Raw genomic sequence first — 12,427 nt, forward strand, 5'->3', positions numbered from 1 at the left:
AAGGAGGAAGAGGAGGGAGAAGAGGAGGAGGAGGGAGAGGAGGAGGAAGAGGAGGAGGAGGGAGAGGAGGAGGAGGAGGAGGAGGAGGAGGAGAAGGAGAAGAAGAAGAAGAAGAAGAAGAAGAAGAAGAAGAAGAAGAAGAAGAAGACGACAAAGGAGGAGGAGGAGGAGGAGGAGGAGGAGGAGGAGGAGGAGGAGGAGGAGGAGGAGGAGGAGGAGGAGGAGGAGGAGGAGGAGGAGAAAAGTCTGTCTCCTGTCCCTTGCAGTTTTGATCACTTCAGTGTTGGGGATGAATGGAGAGCCTTGGACATACTATCGAAAGTTCTACCAGGATCACACCCCTAACCCTCAGGATTATTTACTTGTTCGTTTCTGAGATAGGGTCTCATGAATAGCTCAGACTGGCCTTCAACTCTTGGTTGTCTGGTCTCAGCCGCCTCTGTTCTGCTCGTTACTAGCAGAACCTAGAAAGGAAATCAAAAGCACTCGATGAATTACACAACCTACACTGTATACATGTGTCGATACTTGATGTTTATTTTTTAAATATTTGTTTACTTATTGAATGCGTATGAGTACACGTTAGCTGTCTTCAGAAGGCACTGTTTCCATGTGGGCACCTTTCTTTCTTTCTTTCTTTCTTTCTTTCTTTCTTTCTTTCTTTCTTTCTTTCTTTCTTTCTTTCTTTCCGTCTTTCTTTCTTTGTCCTGTTTACACTTTTTTGGCTCAGGGTTAGCCTCATTCCTCCCTCCCCTTCCCACGGGGTCAGGCTTTGCCAGGAGCCTTTGCCACCTGGGCCTGCTGGAACTCCTGCTGCAGCTGGGCAAGGGTTTCCCCTCTGTTGCTCTGACTGCCGCTCGCTCGAAGTCCCGAAGCTATGATTCATATCGTTTAATTTCCGCTGTGATGTAGTCCAGGCTCTTCATCACCGTGGCTGAGCTTCTCCCAGCTCCTGTTTGGCAAGCACGGGTCCCAGAAGCTTAAAGACCACATTGGATCCATCCAGCAAGGCCAGTTCCTCCTTCACGATATTATTTTCCATTAGCTGTGCTTCAAGCTTCTGCCTCCCTTGACATGGATTTACTCAAGTCCTTCTGCAGCTGTTGATATTTCTCTACGTCTCCCTGCAGCTTCTTTTGGATCAGTTCAGCCATGGTGAACGAGAAAGCCTCCTGGGCGAGGGGAGGGGCGGGGGCGCTGGGTCTCAAGCTCTGGAAGGCACCTGAACTCCCCTTTCTGTCCCTGCAGAAGGACAGCACTTCCTACCCACAGCTCTCTGAGGCACCAAAACCTTTCTTCATCCAGAATAGCCACTCCCTAGGCAATGGAGAGCGAAAGAAGAGACCCCTAAATCCTCCAAGCCAGACCCGCGTGGGCACTTATCAACACGGAAGAAGACAATTATGTTCTGCTTCCTTGGACGCTTGATCACGACAGACACATCGACCATATCAGTGTCAATGAATGGTCCCCGATGTCCTTTACCATAGGAAGGCAGTGATACTAAGAAAGAAAACCAGGAAAGCCTGGCCAAATGTACAAAGCCATACCAGATGAAATCTGTTTTCTTTTAGTCTTTTTGGAACATAGACTATGTATGCTAGGCTAGTCTGGAACTTGCTATATAGCCCAGGCTGGTCTAGGATTTGTAATTCTCCTGCCTCAGTCTCCTGAGTGTTGGGATTACAGACATGGGACACTGTACCCGGCGAGTCGTCTTTTATTTCTATCACATCTCATTTGGGAGTAGCAAGATGGTTCTTCAGCTTACACAATAGAGAAGGAAGCCGTGAGTTGCATGAGATGAGGAAAGACTGCAAGGCAGTGGTAAAGGGCAGCTCAGGACAGAGCGAAGAAAGCAGGGAAGAGACCAGTCCTCCGCTGGAGAGAAGAAAAAGACCCTACAGGGCCTGATCTGCAGTAGTTGCAGATTTTCATAAGGGGGTCAATAAACTATAAAAACTTAAAACAAACCGAAAGAAAACAGCAAACCATAAAAACCTAAGAGCCACACTGTCCTAAATGTCACTTTGTTGTCCCCCTTTTTTTTTTTTTTTCAGGTACCTCTTTCTCCTGGCTGGAGGAGGTGTCTTGGCTTTGGCTGCCATGGGTCCCTATGCTCTGCTCATCTTCTTCCCTGCCCTCTGCGCCGTGGCTCTGGTCTTCTCCCTCAGTCCACAGGAAGTCCATAGGCTGACCTTCTTCTTTCAGATGGGGTGGCAGACCCTGTGCCACCTGGGTCTTCACTACACCGAATACTACCTGCGTGAGCCTCCACCTGTGAGGTAAAGACCCCTGTCCAGTTGGTTGTGCTGAGCTGACTCTAATCCTCACCCATCCGTGGAGCACGCGCTTAAGTGATTAAGTCTCTCCCAAGGCTCAGCTTCCTTTCCTAGAAAAGGAATACAAAGCTGGTGATAGCTTTCTTGCCAGCCTGTGGTGTTCGAGTTAATGCAAATTCAAGTTCAGTAACTACACACCACCATGGCGTGTTGCAGTCTATAGAGTTCAGTATCTGGCACTTGCTGTTGTTGTCATTGTGCCTGAGAGTGGTGACAGTTTGCTCTTCTCAGCCTTGGCAGCTTTGACACAGGCACATCACAGAGGGCCTAGCTGGCTGGCTGCTATCTTTTTTCAGGCTCAACTGCTTCATCGTTCCCTCCTCCCAATCTAGAAAGCAACAAAGGACAAACACTAAGAGCTAATTACAGGCCAGAGACATGTGTTGTGAGTCTGTGGGATTGACAAAGATTAGGGAAGAAAGTACCCATGAGTCTGAGACCTAATGTTCCTGGCACTCTACGGTTGTCGGCTGACACAAGTCTGTGTCACTCATGACTGTACTGGGCGGGTCACCTGTCTGATTCTAACCTGCTATTAGCTCAGTAGAGTGGCCACTCCCACGGCATCTAGAATCCTTTAAAAATTATTATGACAAACCAGACATGGTCACACCTGCCTGTAATCCCAGCACAAGGGGGGAGAGACAGAATCACAGGTTGAAGGCAATCCTCAGTTACATAGCAAATTGAGGATTAGACTGGGATACAGAAGACCCTGTCTCAAAAACCACAAACAGAGAAATAAGACAATGTTCACCAAGGACTTCAGACCTGTGTGCTGGAGAGATGGCTCAGTGGGTAACAGTGCTTGCTTGCTGTATAAATCTGAGGACCTGAGGTCAAATCTCAGGAACTCAGGGGGAAATCCAGGTATGACTGTGTGTGCAGCTGTAACCCCAGCTCTGTGTGTGTTGGGATAAGGCGGTGACAGGAGATTAGTGGGGTTCCTTGACTGCCAGCCTAGCTCCAGGTTCAGTGAGAGACTCTATACCAAGGGAATAAGACAGACATCAATTAAGCAGGATTTACATGTTCTCCTTTGGCTTCCACACTTGCATACACAACACACACACACACACACACACGCACACACACACACACAACCTCAGTGGAGTTGGGGTGGGTGATAGAGACTGACTTAAGGCTCGTCTCTCTGGGAAAGATTAGATAGTAAGTGGGCAGGATTACTGTTCTGGATGTAATGAATCAGTACTGCGGTAGGAAGCTAGGACCTGACAGAGGCCAGAAGGGCAAGTTGAACAGGCTTGGAGTGGGAGGAAGGCTGGGCAAATGTGAAATGAAAATATCTGCTAACTAGCCAGAGCTGCCACGGCAAAGCCAACTGACTGGGTGCTACATGCAGCAGAACTGAATCTGTCCACAGCTTGGAGGCTGGAGATGGGATAGGCACAGTGGCTGCTGCCTTTGAGGCTTCTCACCTTGGCTTATAGATGGCTGCTTTCTCTGGGTTGTCATTGCACGGGTGTGTCTGTGTCTGATCATACACATGTGTGATTGTCCTATCTCTTTAGTCATGTTGGTAGTGTCTGCTCATTATGCCAACTCTTAAATTGCTTCTTTTTAAAAAGAATTATTTTATGTATATGAGTACTCTGTACCTGTCTCCAGACACACCAGAAGAGGGCATTGGATCTCATTGCAGATGGTTGGAACCACTATGTAGTTGCTGGGAATTGAACTCAGAACCTCTGGAAGAGTAGTCAGTGTTCTTAACCATTGAGCCATCTCTCCAGCCCCTTTAATTGCTTCTTTAAAGACCCTGTCTCCAAATATGCTCACACTCTGAGACACTAGGGCTTGGAACCTCAGGATGTGAATTTTGGGGGTGGGGGGTGGGGACACAGCCTGCAGCCGAAGGGAAGTTGGCATTTGGAGGTGACCCTGCTCTCAGGATAAGTCAGGCCAGAGGATCTGATGACCTTAAGTCAGAACCGGTCACAGCCATGGCCAGGGACAGTGCTGGCTTCTTGGTTATACAAAGTGTGATTGCCATTTTCTCTGGTTGTCGTCAGCAATCTCATCAACAGAATCTCCGAGGGCGTCACGGAGAGAGTTCAGAAGACTGGTGGAAAACAAACGTCACCTGCTTACCCTGATGCACTTTCAGTGTGCACCTCCAGTTGCCAGAATATTACAGAAAATTTCTTTTCTCTTTCTTTCTTTCTTTCTTTCTTTCTTTCTTTCTTTCTTTCTTTCTCTCTTTCTTTTCGTTTTGGTTGTTGTTGTTGTTTGTTTGTTTTTGTTTTTTTTGTTTGTTTTTGTTTTTCAAGACAGGGTTTCTCTGTGTAGCCCTGGCTGTCCTGGAATTCACTCTGTAGACCAGGCTGGCCTCGAACTCAGAAATCCACCTGCCTCTGCCTCCCAATTGCTGGGATTAAAGGCGTGCGCCACCACTGTCTGGACCTTAAATTTCTTTTTATTGATTTTTATTTTTTTATGTATGGAATGGTCTAGAACTTACCCTACAGTATAGACAAACCTCTAACTCACTATCCTCCTGACTCAGCCTCTTGAGTGTGGTATGCATCACCACACTGTCTGATCCTAATATTTGTAAGCTGTTCTCTTTTTAAAGGAACATTTTAATTAATTAATTTGTAATTGATTCGTTGTACACAGCACAGTACTTCTATAGAGTTAGAGAGCAACTTTTGGGAGCTAGTTTTTTTTTCTTTCTTTCTTTCTCTCTTTTTCTTTATTTTACCACATAGGTCCTGGGAATTGAACTGGGGTTGTCAGCCTCAAGTGCCCACTGAGCTATCTCTCCAGCCACTTATAAGCCATTCTAAAACATTATAACCAGGAGGTGGATTGGTTAAGGCAACTGGATGTTCTTCCAAAAGACCCAGGTTCAAGACCCAGCACCCACATGACAGCATATATATGCATCAGATGCATGGGGTTGGGGACAGGGTTTTCTCTGTGTAGTTCTGACTGTCCTGGAACTAGCTCTGAAAACCATGCTACCCTCAAACTCAAGATCCATCTGCCTCTGTCTCCGAGTGCTGGGGTTAAAGGAGTGTGTTAGCACTGCCTCGTATGATTAGTGGTTTTGCCCTGGAATAATAACGCACGGCTCCGAAAGATTCTAAGAGTGTTTGTGGAGTGTGATTCGCTATGAGATCTGCGTTCAGGTCGGAGGAGAGAGAACAGGAGTGAGAGAATAAATAGCGCGTGCCTTCACACACCTATTTATTTAAATGTCTTTCAGGTTCTACGTCACTCTTTCTTCCCTCATGCTCCTGACGCAGAGAATCACGTCCCTCTCCCTGGACATTTGTGAAGGGAAGGTGGAGGCAGCGTGGAGGGGCACCAGGAGCAGGAGTTCTTGGTCTGAGCGCCTGTGGGATGCTCTACCCTATTTCAGCTACTTGCTCTTTTTCCCTGCCCTCCTGGGAGGCTCCCTGTGTTCCTTTCAGAGATTTCAGGCTTGCGTTCAAAGATCAAGCTCTTTGTATCCGAGTGTCTCTTTTTGGGCTCTGACCTGGAGGGGTCTGCAGATTCTTGGGCTGGAGTGCCTCAGGGCTGTGCTGAGGAGGGTGGCTAGTGCAGGAGCTGGACTGGATGATTGCCAGCAGCTGGAGTGTATCCACGTCATGTGGTCCACAGCCGGGCTGTTTAAACTCACCTACTACTCCCACTGGATCCTGGACGACTCTCTCCTCCACGCAGCGGGCTTTGGATCTGAGGCTGGCCAGAGGCCTGGAGAGGAGGAATACGTCCCCGATGTGGACATTTGGACACTGGAAACTACCCACAGGATCTCCCTGTTTGCGAGGCAGTGGAACCGAAGCACAGCTCGGTGGCTCAGGCGGCTTGTCTTCCAGAAGAGCCAGCGCTGGCCCCTGCTGCAGACCTTTGCCTTCTCTGCCTGGTGGCACGGGCTTCACCCAGGACAGGTTTTTGGCTTCCTGTGCTGGTCTGTAATGGTGAAAGCCGATTATCTGATTCACAATTTTGCCAACGTATGTATCAGATCCTGGCCCCTGCGGCTGCTTTATAGAGCCCTCACTTGGGCCCATACCCAACTCATCATTGCCTACGTAATGCTGGCGGTGGAGGGTCGGAGCTTTTCCTCTCTCTGCCGACTGTGCTGTTCTTACAACAGTATCTTCCCTGTAGTGTACTGTCTTTTGCTTTTTCTGTTAGTGAAGAGAAAAGACAAACGTAACTGAAATCTTCCCCTGCCCGTCATCTCATCCAGCCATTAAACACTGCTTAGAAAATGCCAAAGGATGCCTTGATGAATAATGTATTTAAATGTGTTCATAGTGAAAGTTTTTAAGTATTAGATGGATTAAACCTGCCGGCTGGCCACAAAGATGTGCTTCTCTTCTGTTGTGGTTTGAATATTAATGGCTCCCATACGTTTATATATTTAAATTCTTAGAGGGTGGCACTGTTTGAAAGGACTAGGAGGTGTGGCTTTGTCAGAGGAAGTGTGTCACTAGGGGGTGCTCTTTGAAGTTTCAAAAGCGAGGTTTAGTGTCTTTCCCTGTGGCCTGCAGATCTGGATGTAAAACTCTAAGCTCCTCCTCCAGCATCATGTCAGCCTGCATGCTGCCGTGCTTCCTGCCGTGTTGAGAATGGACTAAACTTCTGGAATCTTAAGTCAGCCCCAATTAAATGATTTCCTTTATAAGAGTTTCTGTGGCTGTGGTGCCTCATTACAGCAGGAGAACAGTGATTAAGACGTGTACATTGATAAGCTATTCTGTCATTACTGAGCATAGGGACTTCTTTTAGTTGTAGAAGTGTGGTTGAAATAAAGCTGTATATAAAAATGTCAGCTGTGAATAGAGGGCATGATTCAGTGAGTGCCTGGGTTTGATCCTTACTACCAGATTCCAAAGAAGAAGAAGAGGGGGAGGGGGAGGGGGAGGGGGAGGGGGAGGGGGAGGGGGAGGGGGAGGGGGAGGGGGAGGGGGAGGGGGAGGGGGAGGGAGAGGGAGAGGGAGAGGGAGAGGGAGAGGGAGAGGGAGAGGGAGAGGGAGAGGGAGAGGGAGAGGGAGAGGGAGAGGGAGAGGGAGAGGGAGAGGGAGAGGGAGAGGGAGAGGGAGAGGGAGAGGGAGAGGGAGAGGGAGACGGAGAGGGAGAGGGAGAGGGAGAGGGGAGAGGGAGAGGGAGAGGGAGAAGAACAAGAAGCAGCAGCAGCAGCATCAAACTACTGTGAACCACATGAAGCTGTTATATACACAGAGACTCAAGTGCTTAGTGCCCAGTGGACCCAGTTGATTCTGGAATGTGAAGTCTAGCAATCTGACGTGAATGACTTCTTATTGCCACAATGAAATGTTAGAGGCAGGCCAACTTATGAGGAAAAGGAAGTTTATTTAAGTCTCAGGTTTAGAGGCTCAAAGTCTGTTGGTTTGGCTTCTGTTGAGGCCCTTTATGGTGGATGCTGTCATATCACAGCAGAAGTACAAACAGGGACAACGGCTCAAATTTCGGAGTAAACCAGAGAGCTGCCTGGACCAGTACTACTTTCTTTAACACTCCTCTTGAGAAAAATACTAGGGCGTCTCATGAAAGCTACCTTTAACTCTTTGGGTGACAAGACTCCATTGGGGGCTGTCTCTTAAAGGTTTTACTGTTTGTCAACACTGCCACCCTGGGGACCAGGCTTCCAACACACATATCTCTAGGAAACATTCAACCCTAATAAGTCAGGCAAGATGACACAAAACTGAAATCCCAGGACTCAGGAAACCTAGGCAAGAAAATCCCAATCTGAGGCTGGTGGGTACTGCATGGTGTGAGCCTGCCTCAAATAGAGACTCAAGCCAGAAAAGAAAAAGTATGTCAGACAGGAAGCAAAACTGACAACACTCAACTATGTTATCATGAACTAGATACTCAGCCCTAGTCATAAGCTTGAAAATTTTAGTCTATGTAGCCATCCAAATTCTGAAAACGTCTCTTAACACCCTACGAGACTGGAACTTCTGCTGGACCTCACAGCTGAGCCAATACTACACCTTGAGGTCACTGAAGACTGAAGTCGGCTATCCTGCTCTGTACGTGTGCTGTTTGTTTAACCTGCCTTTCAGAGAACCAACCTTAGTTGCCGTGGACTTCCTATGTAAACATCTTTTACAAGCTAAGCTAATAAAAAGTTGTCATCTTAGGTTATGTACTCTTACACGCCCTTGGCCCAGATAATGTATGTGTATCATTTGCTGAAAGCAGCTGTCTTGTTAGGGTCTCTATTGCCAGGAAGAGACACCATGAGTAACCATGGCAACTCTTATAAAGGCAAGCATTTAATTAGGGCTTGCTTACAGGTTCAGAGGTTTAGTCCATTATCATCATGGCAGGAAGCATGGCGGCATGCAGGCAGACATGGTGCTGGAGAAGGAGTTGAGAGTTCTAGATCTGGATCCCGTAGGCAGCAGAAAGCAAGATGACACTGGGCCTGGCTTGAGTTTCTGAAATCTCAAAACCTACCCCTAGTGACACACTTCCTCCAACAAGGTCACACCCACTCCAACAAGGCCACACCTCCTAATAGTTTCACTCCTATGGGCCTATGGGCAAGATTTTTATTCAAACCACCACAGCAGTAAATACAGAAATTAAAAACAATTTCCTAAAATGTACTATAAAGGTTGAAATAATCCATTTATTGGTTGATAAACAATGATGCTTATTGCCTGGCTCAGTTGAGATCAGTTTTGTTGTGGAGTCCGCTTAAATTCAACTTTCGGCCAATATAACTCAAACATCAGGTCAATGCAGATGTCAAAAGTTTATTGTATTCAAGCTGCTACTGATCTATCAGGGCTGAAGAACAGACTAAGGAGCTAATTATGACCCTGAAGGGAATTTGTACAGCGTATTTAAAGGATGAAATGTGGAGTGGTGTGGGCTCTGGTATTGACCAATCATATTTTGACATAAGTTGAATGAGGGAGCGTCCATCAATTGGGATAGGAGAAGGTTCCTGGGGCTGGGAACAAGAACTTTGACCCTGCCTGCAAGATGGAAAAGTTGTCCTTGAGATGTCTGGACTCAGACAACTGTGAACTTACAAGTTGTCCCTGAGATGTCTGGATTCAGACAACTGTATCTTTACAACCAAAGCTGCTCAGTTACTGGGAAGTCTCCCAGTACTAGGACCTGGGACCTTGAGTTTAGTTTCTCCCTAGGATTAAATGGAGTCGGAAAATGAAATGGTTGTAAAGAAGTTGGAGCCAGCGACTTAATTCCTTGTAATCTCTGCTAAAGATTTCTGCAAATTATCACATTCCTTCCGCATATGCAAAGCCCTTTGTTAGGGATGGACATACAGACATAGGACAGACACAAACAAAATAGGCAGACACACAGGGACAGGCACAGATACTGACTGATTGCACAGACAAAGGACAGAAGGTACTGAGCATGCAACAGAGTATCCAAATCCGGCTCAGGCTTGGTTAAGTGACTCCAAGAGAAAGTGCATTTATTTCTTTTCCTAATGCAATACCAATGTGTTATCAGTTCCATGAAGTCAATCACTACCATATTTAATCCATGCAGGTCTGGAGTTGGAAACTTGGATTAAAGAAATATAGATAGGCTAACATTTCCAGAGAAGAGCAAGTGAGTAACCAAACCTGCATTGATTGGTTTTTCTCAACTTGACATAAAGTAGTCACCTGGAGAGAAGGGAATCTCAGTTAAGGAGTTATCCCCATCAGACTGGATGGAGTGTGGACATGTCTGTGGCTCCTTTTCTTGAGGAAAGATTGGTGTGGGAGGGTAGATGGCCCTGAGCTGTGTAAGAAAGCCGGCTGAACAAGTCGCGGGAAACAGCCTGCAAAGTAGCATTCCTCTACCACCTCTGCCTCAGCTCCTGCCTCTCCATTCTTGTCTTGAGTTCCAATCTTGGCTTCCCTCAGTCACAGACTTAAAGTAAGGTGAAATAAACCCTTTCCTCCCCAGGTGTTTTTATTTTTTGGGGGGGTGGAGGGATGTTTTTATCACAGCGACAGAAATCCTAAGACACCACTTAACACTTGGTAACTACTTACTTACAGAATTAGGGTTATGGTTAGGGTATAACAAAGGAAGAGACAGATGCAAGAGGCAATACTGTCTCTGTGGAACTGTAAGGCAGCTGTCCTTCCTTTCCCTAACACACCGTTCCTTACATTTTATGCAGTGTCAGAACCTCCATCTAGGCCTGGAAGGAATGCCAGATCTGTGGGCGGTCGGACTATATATAATGACTCTTTTTTTTTTTTTTTTTAAGGAAAAAACAACAAACAACAACAACAAACCAAATTGTCAGGGATGGTAGCACACACCTTTAATCCCAGTACTTGGAGGCAGAGGCAGGTGGATCTCAATTAAGGCCAGCCTGGTCTACAGAGGGAGTTCCAGGAGAGCCAGGGCTACACAGAGAAACTCTGTCTTGTAAACCAAAAAAAATTATGTGTGTGTGTGTGTATATGTGTATATGTATGTATATATGTGTGTATGTGCATATATGTATGTGTAGAGTGAAAAATTATAAAGGCCATTTTATGAAATATGTAGACTTTTTCTTTGCCCTTAGACCTGGGCAGAAAAATGCAAGTTCCAGAAAGCGAAACTGAATGTAAGATTTTCACTACCCCAGGACACAAACAAACAAATATTGGAAAGAAGAGGAAAAGAGGGAGGAGGAACAGGAGGAAGAAGAGAGGAGGAAGAGAAGGAGGAGGAGGGGAAGAAGAGAGAAGAGGAGGAGGAAGAGGAGAGGAGGAGGAAGAGGAGAGGAGGAGGAAGAAGAGGAGAGGAAGAAGGGAGGTGGTGGTGGAGGAGAAGGAGGAGGGGAAGAAGAGAGGAGAGGATGAGGAAGAAGAGGAGGAGGAGGAGGAGGAAGAGGAAGAGCCTTGCATCCGTGGGGAAGAAAGCACGAGACGCAGAGATCAGGTAGTTACTGCAAAACGAGGCTTTTTAATCTTTCTCACACACGTGGGGAAACGCGGAGAGGCGCGGAAGGGAAGAGCTAAGGAAGGGGTCCGGCTTAAGTACAGTCTAGAGTGACGTATTCACTTCTGATTGGCTGTTCGCTCACCACCCAATATTATGCCTCGGGATTGGCAGTGACTTTGGCACGCCTATCAGCCTAGCAACTGCGCAGATAATTGTTTACATCTGGAGAAGACACGTGGCCAGCGCCATCTTGGAAATGCAAATGTATAGCCACTGCTAACAGCGGCTTCCTACACTTTGGCCTACACATAAGTGCTGTGGTACACACGGACCACCCTCATCATTCACACACACACACACACACACACACACACACACACACACACGATAATAAATAAAGGTTAAAGCATCAGTCAAGAGCATTGTTCTGCCTGGTGAAGGTCTGCAGCAAGGCAGACTATAGCATCTGTAGGTGATAACTACTTGCCTTAACTAGACAATGGGACAGGTGACCGTCATTCTTGATTCATCTTTTACACAACTTATCAGCATGTCCAGTTACCCCTTAGACACAGGCTACACCTAGCCCTGCCTCATGTCTCTACAATATTCGGGATGCAGAGGCCAGGAGCCAGGCAAGAAGTTGCTCTTCCTGTGCTGCTACCTCAGCTGCCCGCTGAGCTCCAGGAAGCTGAAGAGCCAACAGCAGAACTCTCCTCCAGGACACCTGCAGCTCCAAGTCCTCTGTGCTGGTAGCAGCTTGGAACTGGACACTGCCCTGCCATCACCTCTGTTACTTAAACCCTCCCTCTTGTGAGTCTCCATGTTTCTCTCTTTACACAAACAGGAGCTGGCATTCTTTGATCCACTTTGGGATGTCTTATCTCATATCTCATTAGATTGTCATTTACCACGGGAAACTATATTGTAACCAGACTTTGGCTAATTTCTATCACCCTTCTCCATCCCAATCCCTTCCAACCTCCCAACACTAGGAAGGAGAGAAAGAAGGCTAGAGGGGAAAGAGAGTATTAATGTTGTTACATTACTTCCTGCTGATTAGGTGCTTAGAGCTCTTTGGGGCAGTGTTGATCTTTGTGGTCAGGACAACTGACCACAGTTGTTTACAACTAGCAAGCAGTAAAGAAGCAAGCAGCTAG

At 46.9% G+C, this 12,427-nt stretch overlaps 1 protein-coding gene and 1 pseudogene across 1 annotated transcript; one reads left to right on the forward strand and one right to left on the reverse strand.

The window, feature by feature from the left end:
- Positions 1–765: 765 nt before the first annotated feature.
- Positions 766–1,805, reverse strand: LOC117721851 (prefoldin subunit 6 pseudogene; annotated as a pseudogene).
- A 198-nt stretch (positions 1,806–2,003) lies between these two features.
- Mboat4 (membrane bound ghrelin O-acyltransferase MBOAT4) lies at positions 2,004–7,000 on the forward strand. The gene is made up of 2 exons (XM_034520678.2): positions 2,004–2,285; positions 5,575–7,000. The coding sequence occupies exons 1-2, from the start codon at positions 2,023–2,025 to the stop codon at positions 6,536–6,538; spliced, it is 1,227 nt and encodes a 408-aa protein (XP_034376569.2). The 5' UTR covers positions 2,004–2,022; the 3' UTR covers positions 6,539–7,000.
- Positions 7,001–12,427: the final 5,427 nt, after the last annotated feature.

The sequence above is a fragment of the Arvicanthis niloticus genome, chromosome 16 (assembly GCF_011762505.2).
Source record: "Arvicanthis niloticus isolate mArvNil1 chromosome 16, mArvNil1.pat.X, whole genome shotgun sequence".
Taxonomy (NCBI): Eukaryota; Metazoa; Chordata; class Mammalia; order Rodentia; family Muridae; genus Arvicanthis; species Arvicanthis niloticus.

Bases quoted from the DNA above. Each gene is read 5' to 3' on its own strand.
- Mboat4 (XM_034520678.2), top strand. From the start codon at position 2,023: ATGTCACTTTGTTGTCCCCCTTTTTTTTTTTTTTTCAGGTACCTCTTT. The intron at 2,286-5,574 runs GTAAAGACCCCT...AATGTCTTTCAG, and splicing joins CGTGAGCCTCCACCTGTGAG to GTTCTACGTCACTCTTTCTT.